Source organism: Aotus nancymaae, unplaced genomic scaffold (genome assembly GCF_030222135.1).
Source record: "Aotus nancymaae isolate 86718 unplaced genomic scaffold, 86718_ANA_hifiasm-v0.15.2.pri h1tg000014l, whole genome shotgun sequence".
Lineage (NCBI taxonomy): Eukaryota > Metazoa > Chordata > Mammalia > Primates > Aotidae > Aotus > Aotus nancymaae.
In genome coordinates, this window is record NW_026988425.1 from 40,452,172 (window position 1) to 40,478,230 (window position 26,059).

The 26,059-nt window shown below is 36.5% G+C and overlaps 1 protein-coding gene across 1 annotated transcript in view; it reads right to left on the minus strand.

Annotated features, from left to right (window-relative positions):
• Positions 1-16,372, minus strand: part of PLCXD3 (phosphatidylinositol specific phospholipase C X domain containing 3) — a 195,626-nt gene extending 179,254 nt beyond the window's left edge. Inside the window, exon 1 of the mRNA XM_012435460.3 lies at positions 16,022-16,372. Coding sequence (XP_012290883.1) covers positions 16,022-16,124 — 103 coding nt within the window. The 5' untranslated portion in view covers positions 16,125-16,372. The remainder of the gene's footprint in view (positions 1-16,021) is intronic.
• Positions 16,373-26,059: the final 9,687 nt, after the last annotated feature.

Sequence of the window (26,059 nt, forward strand, 5' to 3'; positions counted from 1 at the left end):
AAGGTAGTGGGATATATGAGGATAGAGTCCAGCAAAGAGGTGTCGGCTAATGATTTAAACTGGGCAGTCATTAGCATGTTGATGTTATTTTAAGCGATTGGATTAGATATTTCACCTAAGGTAAAAATGTAATGATAGAAAAAAAGAGTCAAGGTCTGAGCCCAGGGTACTCTAAGATTTCTTTAGATGTCGATAAAAGGCTACAGCTCACAAAGATAACTTTATGGAGGCATGTAGTGAAGGAAATGAAAGAAGAAAAGTAAGGTTAGTGTGGTTAGGAATTGTAATGTCAGCAAGATGGCAGAATAGGACGCTGCAGACTCTCCTTTCTCTCATGAAGATACTGATTCAACAATACATGGACCAGTTTCCTCTATGAGAAATCCTACACTCCAGGTGAACATGAAATGTGCCATATCAAAGCCAGTAGGAAGGTTGTTGGGATCCTCTCGCCAGAGTCCCTCCTTCCATCACAGTCATGCAATTGGGAAGAAACTTCGAGCTCCCAGATTCTCCCTAGGGAGAGAAAGAGGAGACTAGACTGCATGTCTAACATTCTGACTTTTGGAGAAGGCTGCCTAGGGGACTGGCTTTTGTCTCATCTGTAAAAGAGAGCTAATGAGACCCAGAATATTCTAAACGTCTGGTGGTCACTGAAAACAAAACTACTGGGCAACTTGCTGCCTCTTCAGAGGGACTGAGGTACAGCTGACAGAAGCCAACACAGTTTAGCAGCCTCTCCCTCAGAAAGGGAAGGGAAAAGTAAAGTATGCCTCCATCCTACTTTTGATGAGATACCCAAGGGGTTAGTTTCTGTATATCCTGACTTTGGAGACTGATATGACCTGGCATATTCTAGATGCCTGGGAAGTTCTGAGAATATAAAATAGCAGGTGGTTTGCTGCATCTTCAGAGGACTCACAGTACAGCAGTCAGGTATCAGAGGGAGTCAGAGATTAAAAGCTCCTGAAAAAATCTACTAAATCTTTCCAATTAGATATGCACAGGTCCAGAGAAGACACATCCACAGAAAAGGTTTGAGAGTCTTCCAGAAACCCTAGTTAGGCTAAAAGATGAATATCTTTCCCTTTACAAACTCAGTCTGTAAAGATAATGAAAGGTGTATTTTTTTCAAGTGTATAAATATCAACACAAAGGTACAAGAAATATGAATAAACGGGAAAATGATCAAATCAAAGGAATGAAATTTCTAGAAACTGACCTCAAAGAAACAGAGATATGTGAATTACCTGACAAAGAATTAAAAATAACCATCATAAAGATGTTCATTAGTTCAGGACAACAATACATACAAAAAATAAAAACTTCATTAAAGGTAGAAAATATTTTTAAGTAACAGAAATTTTGGAGCTAAAGAATGCAATAACTGAACTGAAAAACTCCACTGGAGTTATTCAACAGCAGACTTGATCAAGCAGAAAGATATTGCAAACTTGAAGATAGATCATTCGAAATTATCCAGTCAGAGGAACAACAACAACAAAAAAGAATAAAACAGAAAGAAGAAATCCTTTAGGATTCATGGAAAAGAATTAAGCAGGCCAATATAAACATTATGAAATTTAAAAGAGGAGAAAAGAGACACAAATGGGGAAGAAAGCTTATTTAAAGAAATAATGGCCAAAAACTTCCCAAATATGAGGAAGGAAATAGGCATTCAGATTCAAGAGCCCAAATCTAAGGAACCCAAATAAGTCATTATCAAGACGCATTATAATACAATTTCCAAAATCAAAGACAAAGAAAGCAACAAGAGAAAAGTGACTAGTCACATACAAGGGAAATTCCAGATTATAAGTTTATAAAATTGCCAAAATCAAAGACAAAACAACAAGAGAAAAGTGACTAGTCACATAAACGGAAAATTCCAGATTATAAGTAGATTTCTGAGCAGAAAACTTGCAAGACAGAAGGAAGTAGAATAATAATAACCAACCAAGAGCACAATGTCTGACAAAATTGTCTTTTAAACATAAAGAAAAGGTAAAGGTTTTCCCAGACCAAAAATAAAAGCCTGGAGAGCTTATCACCATTAGACCTACCTTACAAGAAATGCTAAAAGGAGTCCATTAAGTAAAAATGAAAACATGCTACATAATAATGTGAAAGAATAGGAAACTATTCTTAATGGTAAAGGTAAATACAAAGATAAATACAGATTACTATAATACTCTAATGATATGTAAATCACTTTCAATTCAGGTATAAGAGTTAAAAGACAAGAATTTTTAAAATAACTACAGCTATAAAAGTATATTAATGGATATAAAATATAAAAAATATAATTTATGATAGTAACAATGTATGTGGAGGGAGAAGTAAATGTGTAGGGTTTTTGTATGTGATTTAAGTTATTTATTTTTTAATTTAAATAAAGTGTTATGAGATGTTTAAAACTAATGGTAGCCACAAAGAAAAAACCTATAGAAGATACAAGAAAAGAGAAAGAAATCAAAGAGTATTACTACAAAAAAAATCAATAAACTCAAATGAAGATAGCAAGGGTGAAAAAGAGGTATGAAAAAGTTACAAGGCAATAAAAAAAACCACAATTAACAAGACAACAATAGTCTTTTCCTATACAATTTTTATAAATTATAAATAGATTAAACTTCCCAAATAAAAACCCAAAGTGGTTGAATGGATAAAATTAAACAGCAAGAACAACAATTCATAAGTCCTATGTGCTGTCTACAAGAGATTTGCTTTAGACTTGAGAATATACATAGGCTGAAAGTGAATAGAAAAATATATTCCAGGCAAATGGTAACCAAAAGAGAACAGGAGTGGCCATATTTATAACAGACAAAATAGATTTTAAGTCAAACATTGCTACAAGAGACAAAGAAGGACATTTTATGAGTTATATAATTTGATGAGTCAAGTCAACCAGGAAGATATAGCAATTATAAATATATGCACACCCAATATCAGAAAACCCAAATATATAAAGCAAACAGTGACAGAACTGAAGGAAGAAATCAACAACATACAATAATAGGAAAAGATTTCATATCCCACTTTTAATAATGGATTAATCATCCAGAGAGAAAATCATGAAGGAATTGGACTCCAACTGCATTGAAGATAAAATGAACCTAATGAACATATACAAAACATTTCATTTAGCAACAGCAGAATACACATTCTTCTCAAACACACATAAAATGTTCTCCAAGGTTGATCACACAATAGACTCCAAAACAAATCTTAACAAAGTTAAGAATATTGAAATTATACCAAGTATCTTCTTCAACCACAACTAGAAATCAATAGCAGAAAGAAAGCTGGAAAATTCACAAGTGTATGGAAATTAAACAGTGCATCCTTTAACAACCAATTGGTCAAAGGAGAAATCAAAAGGGAATTTTAAAAAATATCTTGAGATAAAAAAGATGGAATTAAAACACAACATTCTAAAACATATGGAATGCAGCAAAAGCAGTACCAAGAGAGAAATTTACAGTAATAAATGCCTGTATTAAAAAAGAAAAAACCCTAAATAACCTAATTCTATACCTTAAGGAATTAGAAAAAGAATAGCAAACTAAGCCAAAAGTTAGTAAAATTAAGGAAATCATAAAGATTATCACAGAAATAAATAAAATAAATAGAAAAGGCAATAGAAAAATCAACCACACTAGGGATTTTTTGAAAAGATAAACATAATTGACAAACATTTAGCTAAAGAAAGAGAGAAGACTCAAATAAACACAATCAAAATTGAAAGAGAGGATATTACAACTAATTCCACAGAAATAGAAATGATTATAAGATGCTACAATAAACAATTAAACCCCAACAAATGGGATAACCCAGAGGAAATGAATAAATTCTTAGAAACATACAACCTATCGAGACTGAATCATGAGGAAACAGAAAATGTGAACAGCCCTATAACTAGTCAGGAGATTGATTTAGTTACTAAAATCTCTCTACAAAGAAAAGCCCAGAACCAGATGGTTTAAAGGTGAATTCTACTAGAATTAATGCCAATCCTTCTCACACTCTTCCACAAAAACTGAAGAGGAGTGAACACTTCTAAATTAATTTTGCATGACCAGCATTACACTGATACCAAAGGCAGACAAAGACACTACAAGAAGAGAAAACTATAGACCAATATTTCTAATAAACATAAATGAATAAATCCTAAATAAAGTATTAGCAAACTGAATTCAACAACACATTAGAAGAATCATACATCATGATTAAGTGGGATGTATCCTTTGGAGGCAAAGATTATTCAACATATAAAAATCAATTAATGTGATACACCATGTTAACAGAATGAAGGATAAAAATAACATGATCATATCCATAGACGCAGAAAAGGCATTTGATAAAATTCAACATTGTTTCATGATTAAAAAAATGCTCAACAAATTAGGTATAAAAGAAATGTACCTTGACACAATAAAAGCTACATATAGTCATACTCAATAGTGAAAGTTCAAGGCTTCCCCTCTAAGATCAGGAAGAAGGCAGGGATGGCCATTCTTACTACTTCTATTTATCATAATATTATATACACTAGCCAGAGTAATTAGGTTAAAAAAAAAAAGGGTATCTAAATAGAAAAGGAAGAAGCAAAATTACATGATTTTATATGTTAAAAAACCTATATTCCAAAAAATAAATAAATTTATTAGAATTAAGCAAATTTAGTAAATTGCAGGATACAAAATCAACACTAAATAATCAGTTGTGTTTTTATACACTAACAATGAACAGTCTGAAGAGAAAATTAAGAAAACAATCCCACTTACAATATTATCAAAAAGAACAAAATACTTAGGAATAAAAACAAAGGAGACAAATTTTCAATGATCACTGAAAACTGCAAAACATTGTAGAAAGAAATTAAAGAACACACAAACAAATGAAAAGTCATCATATGTTCAAGGACTGGAAGACTTAACACTGCTCAAATGTTACTACTCCCCAAAGCAATCTACAGATTCAATACAATCCTTATCAAAATCCCATGGCCTTTCATGTAGAAATAGAAAAAATAATCCTAAATTTATATGGCACCACATAGGACTCCAAATCCTAAATTTATATGGAATCCCATAGGACTCAAAAAAAAACTCATAATTTTGAGGAGTAAAAACAAAGCTGGAGGCCTCACACTTTCTGATTTGAAAACATAGTACAAAGCATAGTAATCAAAACAATATATTTCTGACATAAAGACCAATAAAACAGAATAGGACCAGAAATAAAACATCACATATACCATTAACTTATCTTTGATAAGATATAAGAATACACAATGGGGAAGGATAGTCTCTTTAACAAAGATGCTGGGAAACTAGATATACACATGAAAAATAATGATTTTGGATCCTTATCTTACACAAAAATCAACTCAAAATGAAAAGGACATGAATAGACATTTTTCAAAAGAAGTCATACAAGTGGCCAACAGAAATATATAAACAAAAGTTCAACGTCACTAATTATCAAATGCAAATTAGAAGTGAAATGAGATATTGTCTTACACCAGTTGGAATGATTATTGTTAAAATGACAAAAAAAAAAAAATAGACGTTGGCAAGGATGCAGAGAAAAGGGAAGTCTTATACATTGTTGGTAGGAATGTAAATTAGTACAAACTTTATGGAAAATAGCATGGTTATTTTTCAGATAACTAAAAATAGAACTACCATTTGATCCTGCAATCCCACTACTGGTCATCTACCCAAAGGAAAAGAATTCAGTACAAAAAAGACACCTGCACTCATATGCTTATCTCTGCACTATTCACAATAGCCAAGATATGGAATCAAACTAAGTGTACAACAATAGATGATTGGATAAAGAAAATGTGGCATCTATACACAACAGAAGACTATAATATTCAGCCATAAAAAATCATATGATCACTTCTTTTGCAGCAACATGAATGGAAGTAGAGGTCACATTATTGTAAGTGAAGCAAGCTAGACACAGAAAGACAAATATTGCATGTTCTCACTCATAAGTGGGTAGTAAAATATGTGTACATATGGATGTAATGAGTGGAATGATAGACAATGGAAACTCAGAACGTTGAGGGGATAAAGGGGGAGAGATGCAGAGAAATTACAATGTACATTATTTGAGTGATAGATACCCTAAAAGCCTGGCTTGACCATTATGCAATCTATGTACTTTTATCCCATAAATGTATATATTATATGTGCGCACGCACACACACACACACAACGTAAACTTAAGACCAGAAACTGTAAAATTCCTGGAAGAAAATGTAGGGGGAAAGCTTTATAAAATTGCGTTCAGCAACGAGTTTTTGGATACGAAATCAAAGCCACAGGCACCAAAAGCAAAAATAAACAAGTGGAATTACATCTGTCTAAAAACCTTCTCTGCAGCAAAGGAAATAACAGGATGAAATAGGAGAAAAGGCTTGCAATCCATATATATGATAAGGGATTAATTTCCAAATATATAAGGAATTCCTACAACTCAATAGCAAAAACCAAATAACCCTATTACAACTAGACAAAGAACAAGTATAGACATTTTTCTAAAGAAGACATGAAATAGTTAAGAGGTTTATGAAACAGTGCTCAACATCACTAATCACCAGGGAAATGAAAATCAAAACTACAGTGAGCTATCACCTAATACCTGTTAGGATGGCTATCATCAAAAACACAGAAAATAATAAGTGTTAGCAAGGATGGAGAGAAACTGGAATTCTTATACACTGTTTGTGGAAATGTAAAATTATGCAGCCTCTATGGAGAACAGAATGGAATTACCTCAAAAATTTAAAGATAGAACTACCACATGATCTAGCAATCCCACTTTGGGGTATTTATCCAAAATAATTGAAATTGAGATCTTGAATTGGGATCTGTATTCTCATTCCAATAAACTTCAGTATTGTTCACAATCTAAATGTATATCAATGGATGAATGGATTGATAAATATAGTATATATGTACAAATGTACTATTATTCAGTCATAAAAAGAAGAAAATCTTGTCATATGCTACCACATGGGTAAACCTTGAAGACATTATACTAAGTGAAATAAACCAGTCAGAAAAGGACAAATATTGCATGATTCCACTTAGATGAGGTATCTAGTAGTCAAACTCATTGAAGCAGAGAGTGGCATGATGGTTGCCAGAGACTGGGAGAGAGGGGGAAAAGGGAAGTTTTTATTCAACAGGTATCAAGTTTTAGTGATACAAGATGAAAAAGTTCTAGAGGTCTGCTGTACAATATTGTACTTAAGGTAGCAATACAGTATTGTATTGTATACTTAAAAATTTAAGAGGGTAAATTTCCTGTTATGAATGTTATAGTTTTTACCACAATAATAATAATAAGAAGAAGAAGAAGAAGCACTAAGAGGCCAAAGGAATAACATGTTTCACGAAGAGAAGTGTGGTGAACCACATCAATGTTGCTGAAAGGTCAAATAAGATGATAGAGAATTAACCATTACTGTGGCAAACTTAGATCATTGGCTACCTTGATAAGTACAATTTTTGTGAAGTGATGGGGAAATGAGATTAGCATGGACTAGGGAGAGAAAGAGATATAACAACCTCAAGGCAGAGAAGATATTTTTACAAGTATCAGAGAAATCATTTAGTGATTGAGGAACAGATGTGGTAACAAATCTTTTTTTTTGTTTGTTTGTTTTTTAAAAAGGGGTATTATTACATATATTTGTGTGCTGACTGGAATGATCCACCATAGAGGTAGAGAAAAATGATGACACAGGAAAGAGAGAGTGGATAAATTCAAAAGTAAGCTTTGAAGAGATTTGAGTGGATGGGACCCAGAACACAAGTGAAAAAACTTAGCTTAGGTATGAGCAGGTCCAGGTCTTCCTCTTATCTAAAGGAAATGCAAAGTAATATAGAAATAGATGCATTGTAGGTTCAATGGTGGGAAACTGAGGAAGCTTTTGTCTATTTGCATCCAGTTTTTAAATATAAAATAATAGGTGAAGTAATCAGTTTAGATGAGGTAGGAAGGAAGAATTAATAGGAATCAAAATGTGTGTGTGTGTGTGTGTGTGTGTGTGTGTGTGATTTAAACTTTTCTTGATGGGTAAGAGTACATCAATTAACTTTTAATGTGATTTAATACAATGGAGCCCTTTCTTTAATATAAAATAAGATGTGAAGTAATCAGTATAGATGAAGTAGGAAGGTGTTGATTTGAGATCAAGAAGAGGTATAAAATTGTCATCTCAGAGACAAGAAATGAATTTACTAGGGAAGTGTATTAAGCTTCTCTGCCTGTATTGAATACCCATTTAAAATTTACGGTCAGAAATTTCCAGTGAGTCCAGTCAACCAAGCTGTGTAATTTTTCTCCAATAATGTTCATCCACTGAAATTTTCTGGGATCTGAGTAGGTAGAAAGTTGAGTTTAACTGAATTGGGGTTTTCCAGGTAAATAGAACAGAAAAAAGTGAGACAAGAGCATTAAGATCATCTCCAATGGTGTGAATCTCATGCGGGACCAAGAAACTTGGCTTTATCAGCAGAGAAATGAGGACACGAAGGGGTGATGAAGACTAAACAAAACAAGCAACATTCATGGCAGGAGCTTTACATTTCCCTGACCGTCTTTTTTTTCCTGAGAAAGGGCCAGGGTAGGTCACGCAGGTGGGTGTTTAGGGCTAACTCCCTGCTAAGGCAGCTGTGGTTATCTTCCTTCTACTCTTCTTCCTCCTCTAAATGGCAACATGGGTGTATGGACTGAGACATACATTGAGATAAGTCCTATTTGCCCACTAGGACCACAAGTGCATCTTTCTCTCCACTACCTTACAAGCCATAGGGGGGTTCCAGGAAAGCACAGCAGGAAATTAAGATGACCCTTTACCATAATCCACTTTGCCTCATGAAATAAAAATTTTTCAAGTGAATGGAGGAACCAAATTATCCTTTATAATGTTAATTAAGGATAAATGTAACTGCTTCATAAAAATTAACTCACAGAAAGAATTATTCTACGTAAAACATAACATTAGCTGGCATTTAAGATAGAGTGTTGTAAGAGTTGTCCACTCACAGGATCTGTAATGAAATATAGGAACATAACAAGAGCACATAACAAATCCACGGGCCATCTGTTTCAGTACCTGACCTCCGGAGGTGACTAATCCTGGCTGCTTCTCAAGAATATTTAACCATCTCCTCCTGCACCTCTCTCACTGACCTATCTTCCTCTCTTAATAGAGCATAATAAAAACATATGGTGCTGTAAAAAGCTTCTGGCAGCAAAATTCCATCTGAACCATGATTAAATTTTTTGCTCACTTTTCCCTTCCTTCTGGAATATATGATATAGATAATTTTTGGTTCTCACTCTTCTGAAATTGATTTGAACCCTATCCATACCAGAAGAGATGAGAGGAGACTATAAACTTCTTGAGGACATTAATTCCAATGACTATGTCTAGGACTTCCTTGAGTGCTCATCATGGTGGCATGTTCTCTGGTTTCCAAAAATGTAACCTTTTGGGTGAGAGGCATCCTCACTGGTGGTAATAGTTAAATTTTCCAGCAAACAAAGCTTACCCCGTTAAGCCACGGAACTAAAATGTGTGTGTGTGTGTGCACTTGTGTGTGTATGCACTTGTGTGTGTGTGAGAGAGAGATTTAACCTTTTCTTGATGGGTCAGAGCACATCAATTAGCTACTAATGTGCTTTCAGACATTGGAGCCCTTAGGGATTACTTTAGGGATGTCAGATTATTTGGCTTTGTTTACATTATCCCAGGCTGCTCAGTGGGAAAAATAATAGGCCCTAGTTGTGTCCCTCTCTAGACCTGTCTAAAGGAATGATTAGATTGTACCCACTGGAAGTCTACTAACAAGAAAAAATCAAGAAGCTTCCTGAAAAAGAAGTTATCTTAAGACGAAGTCAGTACAAACACATATGTGTAGATGCAGAGTGAGGCAACATTGAGAATAATGTAGAGAACAAAATCTGTTCCGCATATTGTTCTCTGCTCAGCCACTTAAAATCGAACCTTAGTTCCAGGGTACTGTAGCAACAACAACATAATCAATATAAACCAGGCAAAAGGATGCTTGGTTTTGGCAGTGCCAGCACTCAGGGCTTCAGCAGCGATGGCATGGTCAGCATTAGAAGTTGGCATCAGCAGCTTCCACAATGGGGGACCAAGCTCTGGGAGCCTTTGACCCATTAGACATTAACATGCTCAATGTTGGGCCTCTGCAGACATAGCATAAGCTCTGGAGGAGCTATTAGTGGTTATGTTATTTTGGGCATAAATCTACGGAAGCACAGTTTCTCTGTATGTCAAAGGAGCAAAGGTGACAGCTCTCCAGAGCTTTCCCAAAACAGGAAAGAAGGAAAATGACAGATACCATGGTGTAACCCAAAAGACTGATTTATCAATCCAGCCCAAATGATTGGCTTATAGATCATCCAGATTTCTAGAACTATTTGGAAGTTCATTAAGGAGGTATTTGGAAGGAGTTGAACAGCTGACAGTTGCCGTGACTCTGATTTTACTTTTGGTCTGGTCAAGTGTAGGGAACACTACGTTTTGTGTCAGTGTATCTCCATTTGTTAGTCTTCCCTCATAAATATTCCCCATTGTCATTGCTGATATATGGCACTCAACAGTTTTCATCTTCGTTATAATTTGCTCTTTCTATTCTGATTGGGTGGAGTTGACATTTAAATAGGGGTAAATAAACTCTAAGTAAGGTTACAATACATTTTTATACGAGTAAAGTATATAGGCCTTAACGTATGAACATTGTGGTATCCATTTAAGCAACTAGAGGGCTGTTTGTGTGTGTGAGAAGTTTAACTATTTTAAAACAATTATAGTATCAAACAAACTGACATTCAATCTAGTGAATTATAAGCTGTTATGTATGTTTCTATTCCATGTAAGCTATGCTTCAAATAAATGAGATGTGGCTTGCAAATACGAACAAGATTAATCATTTTCTATTGAAAACCAATTTACTGTTTACCTTTGATGTTGATGCTTTTGATAGCTTTCTGATGCTACGTTTTGCATTATTTCATGATGACACTTTTACTCAAGAACAATATTGCAAAGGTCTAGCTTATGGATTAAACGAATCAACTTGTAACTTATAACAGAAGTAGCTGGTCCTGTGCCCAACAAAGAATGACTCCAAATGGACAAAGAGCCAATATAGAAATGTTTCCTAAATTGGCATTAGGTATCACTAGTATTACCAGATGGACTGATTTTAAATGCTATTGATGGCCAATAAGAAGCAGCAAGACTTTAAGGAAATGAGGGGAAAGGTTTTACATTTATCACAGTGACCAAATTTGAACATTTAAGTAGCAATTAAATCATATTTGTTGCTCAAGGTACATAATGACCTCTAACGTCAGTTATCAGTAATATCCCTAACTTGGGCCATTAGCTGTGAGTCAGACATGGTGTTCTGGCTTTAAGCATGATTATAAATCTGGAAACATATATAGACTGCATGGCCCAATAAAAAGGGCCTAGTAAAAAAAAGTATATTTAAATTTGGCTCTGACATTTACATAAAACCCCTTTAGAGCTACACTAAAGCAGTGTTTCTCAAACTTTAAATGTGTGTGTATAAATCATCTAGGGATTTTGTTAAAATGTAGATTGTAATTAAATAGATCTGAAGTACAGAGTTTGAAATGCAGCATTTCTACCAAGCCCACATGTATGCTGATGCTCTTGGTCTCTGGACCAACTTTGAGTCACAAGGCCTTAGAATATTATTGTTAGAATGTGGAAAAAGCACATGTGTGCATAGGAAGATGCTTTGTGAATGGCAAAATAGCATACATAACACTTTACATTCATTAACAATAGTAGAGGATTCAATTCATCAGGAAAAGTCCTAGTAGAACAAGTTATGTTTTAGATATTGTTCAATTTTTCTTTTTTCGAAAAAAAAAAAAAAAAAAAAAAAAACCTGGGAATCAGAGAGGCAGAACAAGAGGCATATTCATCCTAAACAATGTTGTTGCTTTTTTATTGCCTTGAAATATTCATTTCTTATCACTATCCATCAAAAATTGGAGGGGGACGGGGAAACTGCTCTGGTTTTGTTCTTTAGAAGTTTGTACAATTAGACCCAGTCCCAGACACATCCTAGGGACTGACTTAATCCAAGTAAAATAGAAATAGCAAATTACAAAGAAGAGGAATATGGTTGTCTCCAGGAACACAGGTAGCAACAAAAAGGGATCACTGCTGGGGGAAGAAATTAAAAGCTAGTAACATCAGACACAAGAACAGAGACTTGGAGCTGTTTAAACTCAGAGCTGTTTAAACACTTAGCTTCCCTTAGTGAACCTATTGTTTTTAATTGGTATTTGCATTTTCTAAAGGAAAGGAACAAAATTCACAGGCATAATCATCATTTCTGTGTTCCTCATCTAAAGTACAATCAACAATTCCCCATTGGAGAAAACATAGACTCTTTCTGAGTTTCCAGTCCTACAACATTTTGGCCAATATGTTATTATTACATAGTCAGTTTGCTGCACTATATGAAAAAGATTTTTATCACATATTAGAGAATGCAAAGCAGTCCCTTCCCATGGGCTAAACCATTCCCAAGCTTTTAGATTTTGGACAGGATGACTCTCTGTCACAGACGCAGATTACCAACACCTTACTTGTTCCCATGATGAATCTCTTTACAACAGTTCTGGAGCCACCACGACTACAGAGTTAGAACTCTGCTTCAGAGAAACTGAATTTTCATCAGTCTCACTTTTACCTAAATTTTATACTTTGTCTTCCTACTTCCATCTCTGTTTATCCTCTCTCACCTGCTTATAGTGAAAGGCAGTATCATTCACAATCCAAAATGCCATTATTAAACAAATATGCGTGAATGAAAACTTAGTTTAGTGCCATCAGAGAGAGAGAAAGAGAGAGAGAGAAAGAAATGACAAGGCTGAAATGTAACTGTCAATGTGTTCTGGCTTTGTCATTTCTTTAAAAAATAAATTGAAAGTGAAATACTAACACCAATTACTAACAATTCCTCACCCCAGTCACTATCATATCATGAAGCCATTTAAATGCAAAACAGCTATTGAGAGATTACTCTGAAAGCATTCAAAATGTAGATATTTGAGAAATATTTAAAGACCACCAGAACTACGCTCTGGTGGAAAATATCACACACTTGCCGATTGTTTTTTTCTGTAACTCTGGGTAATCTGGGTCAGCTGCCTCAGGTAGGTAGCCTTATAATTAGGCAGCTCTTCATTCTCCAGCTGCTTTACCTAAGAAAACCTGAAGCTTTGAGGATGACTGAGCAGCAGTTCCCCTCAACAGAAACACTTGTGTGGTGCACCAGGAGTGGTTTTAAATGGTGGAGATAATTACTTAATTTGAGCTGTAGCAACTGGCCAAGTAAACATGTAGCAGCCAGAAAGCTATTAGCATGATTTTAAGGCAATTATTCCATTAGTGTTTAATAGTCTCCAATTAGTCTTCTCTGACTATCAAAGTTTGAATATCTTTTTTTCCTCCAAAAATTCTCAGTGCTGAGTAATGCAAAAAGGTACCAAACCTGTTTTTAAACCTGGTTTTATATGTGTGGATCTTCCAAACCAATTTACAGAAACATGGGGGTATTCAGGAGTATAGATTTAATGAAATATGTTGTGTCTATTTTTTCTCACAAGTATTGGAGAAGGGGAAGCTTTACAGGGGATTCATTTGAGTATAATACCAAAAGGAGTTAGGAAGACAATATAAATTCCCATGGAAGCCCAATGCCATCATCTTTACGCCTATACTCTAAGATCGCCCAAATACCAAAGTCTCTCACCTCAGGTTTCATTTCGTCCCAGGGGAGGAAAGGAAGATTACTCTGTTCCCACAAATGCTTAGTTCCTTGTTTCTTAACCCTGGTTAGTCATAGTTGCTGCTGAATCATCCAGATGCAAATCACAAAGCCCTTCCCTCCAAAATTTTTAGGGTATCTTCCCAAAGGTCCAATTAAGGGGTCAGATCCCTGAACTGATAGGGATAGATAGTAAGTCCTCACTTAGCTTCAGTTTTTTCATCTGTGACATGGAGGCAATAGGGCCCACACTGCCTGCTTCATGAGGTTTTGGGAGGATTATGTGAGCTTGTGTACATAACAGAGCTTTGAAAAGTGAAATATTGCAGAAATGTAAGGTAGGCTCAGAAAGGTATGATACCATCTCTCAGAACTAGACAAGAAAACTTAGGCTTTTAACTCTGCATTTCTAGAGAGTCACCTGCCAGAAGGTTTGCATCACAGTGATCGCCCTTCTTACCTTCTATGCATACAAAACATTCAGGGGAGACTGTGAAAGCAACTGTCTAAAATCCAAATAAGAATGAAGGAAGAAAAGGAACGGGGATGACTGTGGAAGTGAGAGTGGAGTTATGTCCAAGTTGTGCTTTCTACTGTCTCCTTGAAAAGAGCAATCCCCAGGCTCACCTAGGTAGCACAGTAAGTGCAGCATGGAGAAGCTGGGGTTGGTTCTTTTCCTTGGAGATCCCTGGCTTGTAGGAAGCTCTCTGTTGAAGAAGGACAAAAGGAGACAACCCCTTCTGTGGATAGCACTTGTAGTGCAGCCTGTGCCTGCCATTGCTGCCAAACATCTACTTGACTAACAACCATTCATTTGAGCAACAACTGATCAATGGCAGCACTGTTGGTGGGAGCATCTAGTGATTTTCAAAATAACCCTTCTTTTGTTTTTGTTTTTGTTGTGTTTTGTTCTTTATCATGTTTTCCCCAAGTAGCTGAGAGGGGGCGCTGGATGGGGACATCAAGAGGAGGTAAATCAGAAGGTTGAATTTTAATAACCCAACTCAGCCCAGGGCCAGAAGTGAATTGTTCATGAGTAATTTGCCCTCCAGCCCAGCTCTGAAAAGATCAGGTGTGTGCTCCCCCAGCCCAACTGCATAGCCAAATTGGTAATGAAGTATGACCATGTCCCCAGCTGTCATTGTTGTAAACTGTCCTGAAACGACCCTCCCTCCTGGATACCTGAGCTAGGGGTTGCTAGGAGCTTCCACCCTAGAAACCTGCCGTCTCTGGTCCAAGTCGCACACGTCAAGCTGAAGCTTCTTGATCCCTCGCGTCTCTTCCTCGCTTTGTCCACGCTTCCTTCCTTCTAGGCTGTCTGGACACATTCTCAGTCACCTTTCCCCTACTCTTTGCCTGTTAATCCCACCCCTCCCCTCCAGGACAAGCAGGGTCCCCTGCCCAGCTTCTGTCCTGAGCAGCAAACGCAAGATCCGCAAGGGTTTGCTTTTCTCACCTGGAGAAGTGTGTTGCTAACACGCACTTGGACCAGACTGGTCCACTTGGCCAGCTCCCCGGGGCCACGCCGATACGAAACCGTGCCCTCTGCCCGTCGCCCCCTTGGGCTCCTTTTCAAGGGCAGCTATCACGCCGCCTCCAGTCCCTGAACTTTCATCACTCTTCGGGAAGCGCTTTGTCTTTTTAAAGGAGATTAGGGACGAATATTAATGACTGTAGCTCAGAATCTGTCAATCCGCTCAATTCCGTGCCAGGGATGGACTCAGGACCGTGCACTGGAGCCGAGCCCCTGACACTAGCTCGCGTTCACCGCACACGGTCACCCCACAGACCCAGAAATCGCTCCCACTCTCCCAAATCTGCAGGGAAAACCACAGGAGGGGGTCACGAGGCACCATCCTGGAGCCCAGCTTCTCTTCTGCCCCAGTCCTCCGCACACAACGTGCTTCCAGAGCCCAGGAGAAAAGCAGTCACCTTGACTCTAGCGCCTCGGTCCTTAGAGGTTTGGAAAACGCCAGGAAGCCAAAGACTACCAGGCACGCGCTTGCCTGGCCTGAGACCCACCCTGGAAGACGAGTTTCCCACCCGCAGGCATCGTGGCAAGTTACCACTTAGTGGCAGATAAAGCAGGGCGGGGCAGGTGGAGCGGACGCCGAGCGCCCAGCCGGCAGCCCCTGCGCGCCTACCTGGAATGGCTAAATTGGTGAGGGGGATGCTGTGGATGCTCTCCGGCAGAGTTGCCATCCAGTCGGCTAATTTCAGCTCGTTTCTCCCCTGAGACGAGGCCATCGTGCTAGTTGGCGTGCAGCGCGCTGGTCCCCGCACTCCTCGGGCAGGTTGGCAGGCTGCTGCCGCTAATCCAATGTTTGCTCCAGCCTCGCTAGAGTTTACACTCCTCTCTGCGCCACACCCACAGGATGGCGCAGACACATGCTAATTTTAATAATTATTCAAAACACCCCATGCTCCCTTAGTGCCTTCGCCAGGCTCCGCTGGAGCTTTTGTTCCTGACGTCCGTGATCAGCTCTCTCCCCTCTCCCCTCCCTCCCCGACTCCCTCCTCCCGTCTTATCCTTCCTAGGCGTCTCTCTGCGTTTCCTCGCCATTCTGCAGCTTTCCCTGGTTTCTTATGTTTCTTTCCTTTTCATTTTTTTTTTCCCAACTGCTTTGCCCATGACTTGCTCGGTTCTTTGGTGTGACTTTCTCGTCCTGTTTGTATGCAAAGACAGTCTTGCAGTTGAACCTAAAATCCTAGTAGACTTTGGGATGTTATTACCTCCCAAGGAACAGACTTCTCATGCTGGCTTTCAGGGCTTTCCATCCCTGTCAAAGAGCTTTCCTTTTTGTAATTTACAACAGGTTATGCCTTTCCTCAGCCAGAGACCACAACCCTGTTTATTAAAAAATGATGATCTTTACTTACTCTCTTGCCTACTTTGTGCAGTAGCTGATAAGTGTGGGTCAGTGAAGGGCATGGTAAATTCTAGGTGGTTCCTACTTAATCCTGGGTACCTTGCTCCAGATGTTTCAAAGTCAAGAAATGCTACTTCCTCTTCTTTTCTCAGATCATGAGAAGTCTATGTTGTTTCTATGGAGAACACTGTCTCTGACCTGTCAGTTTCATGGCACTCAGGGTAAGACTGGAGACTTATGCTGGAAGAAAATCACCACATCTCCCAGTGACATGCTCTAATTATTGCCAGTAGCATTTGGTGGAATGTATTTGGCACCATTCAAAGTGATCTATGTGACTGTCTGGATTTTCATTCCTTTGCAGACTGGAAAGATGTGCCTCTCTCAAGAGAAATCACTCACTGAGCCTCCAAAGAACTGTCTGGGTCCACCTGCTCTCAGATGAGTAAAAGGAGAGAGATAAAGTTTTGCAAATATAATGAGATCAGCGGTGGCCTGAGTAGGAATTATAAGAGATGAACTGAAAGTGTGCTGGGCCTTTGCAACCTAGGAAATGGAGATGCAATAAAGAGACCTCTGTTCTTTCATGCCAGGATTGTGTAAATTTTTATTTTTCTATAGGAAATGCTATTAGACTGGGGAAATGACAATCAACATAGGAGAGAGTGAGCCATGAAACATGAGAATAATTATTTAAGGTTAGTAAATCCATTTAATCCCAAATAGCATTTAAAAAAAAAAGAAGAAAAAACCTAGAGCCTAGTTTATTTTCTATGAAGATGCTAAGTCCAAAGAATATTCACCCACAAATGGGGAGAACTATGGGAAAGATAGAGAGAGAAGATATAATGCCTTATTTTGGTGATCAAATTTTCCATTCCCCTTATAAAAGAAATTCATACCTTCAAGAGGACCTGGTACAGTTGCCTTTAGTGATGAGGAAGAGATGTACTGAAAATTTTTTCCCCAAATAAATCTTAATATACATGCTAGTATAATAGAACCCATGTATCCTTTTAATTAGGATGATAATTTAGCTTATTATAGGACTCTTGGTCAAGACACCTACAAACACCACCCTTTGCAAGAAACCTACAAACACCACCTAATGCTGGTGATCTCTGGGCATAATTGCAAGGTAGTGAGGAAAGTTCAAATCTAGCAGTCAGCTGCTCTGTCTCTGAGTAGTTTGGGCAGATCTTCTAGTCTCTGCCAGCCCCAGTTTTCTCCATTATACAATGGTAATAAGAACTCAGAGATTTCTGGTGAAGCTTCCAGAAGACAGTGCATATATGTTTATTAAGATAACAGGATATGTGTATTTACCACTCTTTGTCTTTTCTACACTTATGAAGTATTTTTTCCAAGAGCATGAAATAATCATTGAACCTGGGGTATATTTTTAATAAGACACATTTTAGAAACATGCCCTGTCCAAGTATATTGAGCTTATGTGGCCCTAAAAGTTTACAAAGCATTTTTTAAAAAATGAAACCACCTTAAATAGTGAGGAAAGTTCTCTCTGTAAAGAATCATACTATCTTTTGGCAAAACAAACAAACAATTCCTTCACTGTTTTATCTGATTTGCACTTCAGGATTTTAAATGTCTTGGTTTAACACAAGTTATTATCATTTTCTACATGCAACCTATGAAAAAAGACAGGCTTGAAAGTTGATAGTTATAAATTTCTTTCCCAGTCTTATAATCAATATTTTGGGCAATTATGTGACCCAGTTTCTCCATCTTTATTATCACTAACCCTGCTGACATTTACTAAATCACATTAGGAAAATTATGTAATTTCTCTGGGCTTTAATTTTGTCACCGGATTAATCAAGGTTCTCCAGAGAAACAAAATCATTAGTATACATATATAGAAAGATTTATTTTAAAGAAATTGTCTCATATGATTGTGAGAACTGGCAAGTCCAAAATCTGTAAGGCAAACCAGAAGGCTAGAACATCAGATAAGAATTGTTCTTGCAGTATTGAGTCCAAAATCTGCAGAGCAGGCCAACAGGCAAGGAACTCAGGAAGGATATCTATGTTGCAGTTTTGAGGCAGAATTGCTACCTCTTCAGAAAGCTTTAGTCTTTGTTCTTACGGCCTTCAACTGATTTAATGAGGTCCACCCACATTATAACAGGTAATGAGCTTTACTCAAAGTCAAATGATTATAAATGTTAATCACATCCACAAACACCTTCACAGCAACATCCACACTAGATTTGACCAAGCAATTGGACATCATAGCCTAGCCAAGTTGACATATAAAATAAACTATCACATCCACTGGCAAATTAACTAGAAGTTACTATCAAACTCTATGGCCCCCTTTGACTATTATTCTATAATTTTGTTTGCTTTCTGAAACTTTATCATATATATACCTACTGGAAATAGCGAAAGGAGGCATGTAATATTTACTTTCAACTTTTAATTCAGGCAGACAACTCAAGATATGGACCAACATTTTTTCCCCACAAAACAGATGAGAAAATACCAATGGTTTTTAATTATGGCATTAATAGTAGCCTACCTCTGAAAATCAAATGCTTTTAGTCATAAATGAAAAGAGGAAAATCACTCATTGCAGTGGCTTCATGCTACCACCAAAAGTTGTTTGTTTAATGATCTGCTATCCATCAAATTCATACTATGCAAAGTTGATGAACATGCATACTCATCTGGAGCATTTTCTTACTTCATATCCTCTTTCACCCATAAAAATACATGACTCTTTGCTATGTACTTTCTTCCATTTGTTCATAATCTTTCTTAATCATTGGAGATATATATTTTACATATTTTATTTTTGTAACTGAATTGATTTTGATTTATGTTCTGAAAAGCAAGGCTTCTTATAGGTCTGAAAACTTTCGAAAATATTTTAGTTGAATAATATTTTAAAAGAAGAATGTTGTCTAAAACAATTCAGCCAAATTATTTTTATAAACACAGTATTCTAAAATATACACTTAGAGTCAGACTTAAAACACATCCAAAAGGATGATAAAGAATCTTTGTGAAATTGACTATTCATAATCTATTTTTTACTATTCTCTACATCATTTATTTAGATATTTCACCTAAATCATTTGACTGTGTTTTAAAGACAAAAAATGTTTTTGTGCTTAAATTCAAAGTGGAAAAAATAGTGATGACCCTCTCTGTCTGCCACCAGTTTAACCCTGTAGAGTTTTCTGTCTTATCCCTCTTGTCCTCCCTTATCTCTCTGTCCTTCCCTTTTATATATCAGCCCAAAACAAGGTAATTTACAATCACTGAATGTAATCTACTGGCTGGAATCACCAGCTATGGAATCTGGTGATTCAAATCTAGGTCTTCCCAGTCAATTACTGTGCATTTCTTGGTATCTTTTTCTGAAGTATGAAGAATGATTATTTTCTTTTGGAGGTGAGGAAATGGAAGATGCCATGAAGCTTAATAAAGTAATGAATGCAAAGTTTATTGAACAGACTGGAAGACCAAAAATTATACTTTTATGTATGCTTCTTGCTCTCACTGTGACTTTGCTCATGCACATGAAATGAATGTACTTCATACTTCCATCTATCAAAATTCTTTCCATTCTAACCAACTCCTCTTTGCAATTTCCCTTACTATCCTTAAGTAGAACTAATTTTTCTTAATCTCTGTACACCCATTGTGGTTTGTTTACAGTACTGTATCTCGCATTCCCTAGTTAGTCTTAAAGCATTATGTAGGCAGGGATGGTGTCACGTGACACTCTCTAATGTCTTTCACAGAGCCCAAGACATAATAAGGGCTCATTCTAATCATTCATTTTACTCACTTATTTCATAAATATTTATTGAGTGTCTATTATGTGCTCTGTCTCAGAGAGAAAAAATACAGCAGCAAGTCCCCAAACTCTTTTAGTTGATACTTCAGGCAGAAAGTGGCAAATGATAGCTTTATGGCTCAATAAATAAATGATTTGGTTGTATCTCTTATCTCAATGGCAAAACCCTAATTTTGCACGCCTATTTTTAGCACTTCCATAAGTAGCAAAGCACCAAAGACTGACACTTTAGTTTTGAAAATATGTTTTTAAAGAAAAATTGCTTCAGATTTGTTCTGTCTCTCTACACTGTTTCCCTTAATATTTCCCATCTCTATTGCTATCTTCCCTAATACAATAGGGAAGAAATTTGGAAATAACATGATAAACTCTTCTAGATCTCAAGGGGTCATTAATACAAAATGTTTGATTTCTCAGAGCTTGGGGATTGGTGGGGGTGGGAGTAGCCTAGGAAGGGAGAGAGAAACTGTTTTAAATTCATGTGCAGAGTCAAAAACAATCCTGGAACTATTCCACCCATGACTGCTAAAAACTTAGGAACATCGTACACCAATGCTTGTAGCAGCATTACTCACAATTCCCAAAAGGTAGAAACACAAATTTTCATTGGCAGATGAATGGATAAACAAAATGTGGTATATACATACAATGGGATGTTATTCAGCCTCAATAAGGAATGAAATTCTCATACCTGCCACAACATGGATGAAACTTGAAGACATATGATTTGTGAAATAAGCCAGACACAAAAGGATAAATATAACTCCACTTATATGAAATACCTAAAATAATCGAGTTCATAGAGACAGAAAGTAGAATAACAGTTATTAGGGGCTGGGGCAGGGAGAAACAGGTACTTTTTGTTTAACGGGTACAGCGTTTCAGTTTAGGATCCTGAAACGTTTCTAGAGATAGTGGTGGTTGCATAACAATGTGAATGTTTTTAATGCCACTGGACTGTACCCAAACTGGTTAAGATGGTCAATTGCATGTTATGTATACTTTACTACAATAAAAAATGACCATTGACTCTGTTGGGCAAATGTACCCTATTTGTTTTAACAGTTATAAAGTGGCCATTGTAGCCACTTAGTATTAATAATATTCTCCAGCTCATGACTACCAAGAACACATCTCAAGTTGAACAAATTGAACTTATCACTTGTTGTGCTGAGGGAGAATATGCATCATGTAACCTAGGGACATCTTAGAAAGAGGATGTTAGAAACAACTTAAAATATTTGGGCTTGCATTAGGTGATTTGGAAGAGAGTTTAAGGAAGTGGAGCTTCACTCTGATTTGGATGCTGTCAAAAAGTGAGGAGAAGGTAATTCTATAATTAGGTATTATGATAAACCTTACCTAGAATGAACAAACACTGGACTAAGGCTAAATCTGTAATTGGTAAAGATATAGGAGTCATTCATTAGAATATAATAGTGGGCCATTTTTGTGGTATAAGACAATATTAATATTTTGCTAATTTTCAGGCAGGATTACAAAGATTTCATATTGTTTTCTTTTCTTGATTCACCAAGGTCACAGACTGGACCGATATGATGCTGATGATCCAGAGTACCTTTATGTTCAACAGGCAGACACCAAGGCCTAGCTCATAGGACCAGGAGAGGTCCAAGATGCCAGGGTCTATTTTGCTTTCTCATAAATAAGTAGGACACAGTCTGGTCTAATTTACCTGGGGTTCCAAGGGTCCTAGTCTAGTGGACCTTTGTTAATTATAGACACTATTGGCAACTTTCACATGTACTTCTCATCAATGACATTTTAACTTACATTTTATAGCAAGAGCAAATTGATAAAACAAAGTAAATTCTATTCCTGTGTGTGCAAGCTGATTGTTGTTCTTGCACAAGTATGCCCTGCAAGACTTTTTGTACATTTCTGTCATTCTCAAATAGTCTCTCAGCTACACAGAAGCAAAGATAATCCCTGCTGCAGGGTAACTCACTCAATTTGCATTTCTTTCCAGCCTCTTCTTGCAAACCCCAAAGGCAGTCATCTATATCTAGGGCTGTCTGACACACACAGGTAATGTTGTGGGACACCCTAGCACCTTAGAGAAAGAGATTCTGAGAAGAAAATTCAGATAATGAGCTCTCAGTCTAGCTCTAGTCCTAGAACTACAGTTCAGCCTGTGGAAGAGTGCGTCAGAAATATGGACATGGTGTGAGAGTCAGGACAGATGTCTTGCTTTTGGGGAACTCTCAGCAATGCTCAAGACTTGGAAACAGAATTGGAGACTGATTATTCATTGTTCTGGCTGTCAGTCTACCAACATTTAAAACTACAGCTTTGCCTAATAAAGGTTTACTCTAAAGAACAGTCATCTTCATTCAGTACTAAACCCTTCTTTACAACTGTATGTAACCCATAATCCATAAATATGATTTTCTTCTTTTTTTTTCATTATATAAACAATTTAAAAATTGGAGCTATTTCTTTTATACTTGAGCTCAATGGCTCAAATATAACTATGCATTAAGGAAATATTACCATATCCCATTAAGTTGAAGATGTTAATTCCACATAATTTATAGCACTTTGATTTTGTTAATCAACACTATAATATTTGGGCACATCACTCCTGTCAAATTTTAAGGATGAGAGCAGCATGGGGGAAAACACAGCAGAATGAATTCAATTTTTTCTTCATCCCATGAAAAAATGTTGTATTTAAAAAGTTATTTATATTTTCAAAAACACAAGGAAAAAATATAAAATGCCCAGGTCCTGCCTTTTTTTTAAAAAAAAAAAAAAAAGAAAAGAAAAGAAATTTGAGGGATTTTACATCGTCATAAGCTACAGAAACTGAGTAGCTGTCCACAACTTTAGTGCTGAATACAAAGAGATTGATAATTTGCTCTAAGCATGTGTTTATCATGGCCTTCTACTGTAAGCCTGTAACTATACCAGTATGGTGATAAATATTAAACTTTTTTTTTGTGGTTCACAACCAAATCTTCCTTTGGCCCTGTCTTTGAAAACATTTTGTAATGAAAAAGTTCAAATAAAAAAGTAGAGAGTACAGTTAATAAACCTCCACATGTCCATCAGTGGTTTCAATAATTATCAGCTCATCAGCAATTCTAATTATTTCACATTAAATTAATAACTATTTTATTTAGTCAAACAGTTCAGATTTAAAAAACACCAACTATTGGTTGAACTATCTGATTAAATTTTTCTGACTTGACAGATTAATCACCTGGATAAACATAAATGTGAAGTTTTAAGTCCACTCTTCTTTTTTTGTCACTCAGGCTAGAGTGCGTTGGCACAATCTTGGCTCATTGCAACCTCTGCCTCTTGGGTTCAAGTGATTCTCCTGCCTAAAGCCACCCTAGTAGCTGGGATTACAGGTGTGTGCCACCATGGCCAGCTAATTTTTGTATTATTAGTAGAAACGGGGTTTTACCATGTTTGCCAGGCTAGTCTCAAACTCCTTATGTCAGGTGATCAACCCACCTCAGCCTCCCAAAGTGCTGGGATTACAAGTGCGAGCCACCCTGCCAGCCAGTCCTCTCTTTTTATTAACTAAATTGTATGTAGAGAAATGCATACAACTTGCATTGTAGGGAAATTATAAGAAGTGAAATTAAAGCTTCATGAACGTAGATCATACTAAATCAATGTAACCAAAAACTCTGGTTGTGTAATCACCATGGACATACATCGTTAAAAAGATAATTAGCTTCACTGCATCCATGTATGTCACCACTGCAATTACAATGTATAGCAATCATTGCATTTATTCCAAATAACCTAATGCCTTTCATTTTGAAATGATTGAAGTTTGTGTATTTTTATCACAACATTAGTCTCTTTTTAAAAACAAAAAAAAAAAACAAAATAAAATACATCTATCTCTAATAAACAAACTTAAGACCTAGTCCTCATCTTGTTTACTGTACAACAACCCATTTTAGTGCTAAATTATTTTATTATGTATCACATTAACATAAGACATAGAATTTTTACTTTTCCATATGGGCAAAAATATAATTTTATTTAATTACTGCATTTATCTTGAAAATAGCATTTGACAAAATATTAAAAATACATTTGCAAATGTCCTCATAAATATATATAAAGACCTTTTTACTGTTATAGAGAAATGGCATATTTCTAGGACAAATACATTATCTAATAATTATATAATAAGAAATAACATTTGTACTGAGTGCTAAATTGCTATATTTGGAATCAAAGTATCTTTGAAAGCTTATATAAAGAGCTTGTAAATAAACTTGCCTTTACATACACTGCAGAAAGTGTTATAAAATTTCTACTACATTAAATAAGAACACATTATGAATATAAAATGGCTTAGGAACAGCTTTCTTGGCTTCAATAAAGACAACTGTGGGCCCAGATAAGGTGAAGGCCAAAATCTATCATAAATCATATAACAACTGACAGAAACGTCTGAAAGGAGACCTGCAACTAGCATAATGCCTTATTTACCTGGCTGATTGATTATAATTTTTAAAGCATAGTAGAAGAGAATAGGACGGAAGAAAAAAATATAACCCAAGAAGAGATCCCTGCATATACATCACTGTGGGATGAGGAAGTTATAGAGATACCTTCATAAAAGTAGTAAGCATTCATCCTCCAAATTAATGAGTTTAGTAGAAAGCCCACATAGTCAGAGCACTGAAAAATGGCATACTTCTCAAAGTGAACAATGCTGGTTTGCAGACATAAAGGTCATAAGACTAATCTTGATTTTGAATGGGAATTCGAAAATACAATACTCAAATTTATGGTTAAGTAATGTGGCCACCTGCAGGCTGTTAAGCAACAGAGGAAGAATATCCCATTCTTATGGCTAAGAATGAGAAGTTAGTTTCTGTTTAAAACAATTATAGACCTGACATGGTGGCTCACACCTGTAATCCCAGCACTTTTGGAGGCTGAGGCAGGTGGATCACCTGAGGTCAGGAGTTCAAGACCAGCCTGGCCAACACAGTGAAACTCCGTCTTTACACAAAATACAAAAGTTAGCCAAGTGTGGCTGCACAAGCCTGTAATTCTGACTACTTGGGAGGCTGAGGCAGGAGATTCACTTGAACCCGGGAGGCAGAAGTTGCAGTCAGCTGAGATTGCGCCACTGCATTCCAGCCCAGGTGACAGGGTGAGACTCCATCTCAAACAAACAAACAAAAAAAAAATAATTACAAGAAAGCTACAACACAGCATTATCATATACTTTGTATAATAATAAAACTTACATACTTAACATGTGACAATTTGTTGATACAATTTTCCTCAAAGGTACTACTTATACTTCATTAACTTTGATTATTTGAGATTGAAAAAGAATACATTTACTATTATTGCTTTTCATCTTATTCTTGCTTTCTTTAACAAGCATTGAAAAATCTGACATGTGGATTTTGGCTAAGAGACACAGGGTTAGGTAAATTTGATATAGGAAAAGAATGGGTCTGAATTGACTG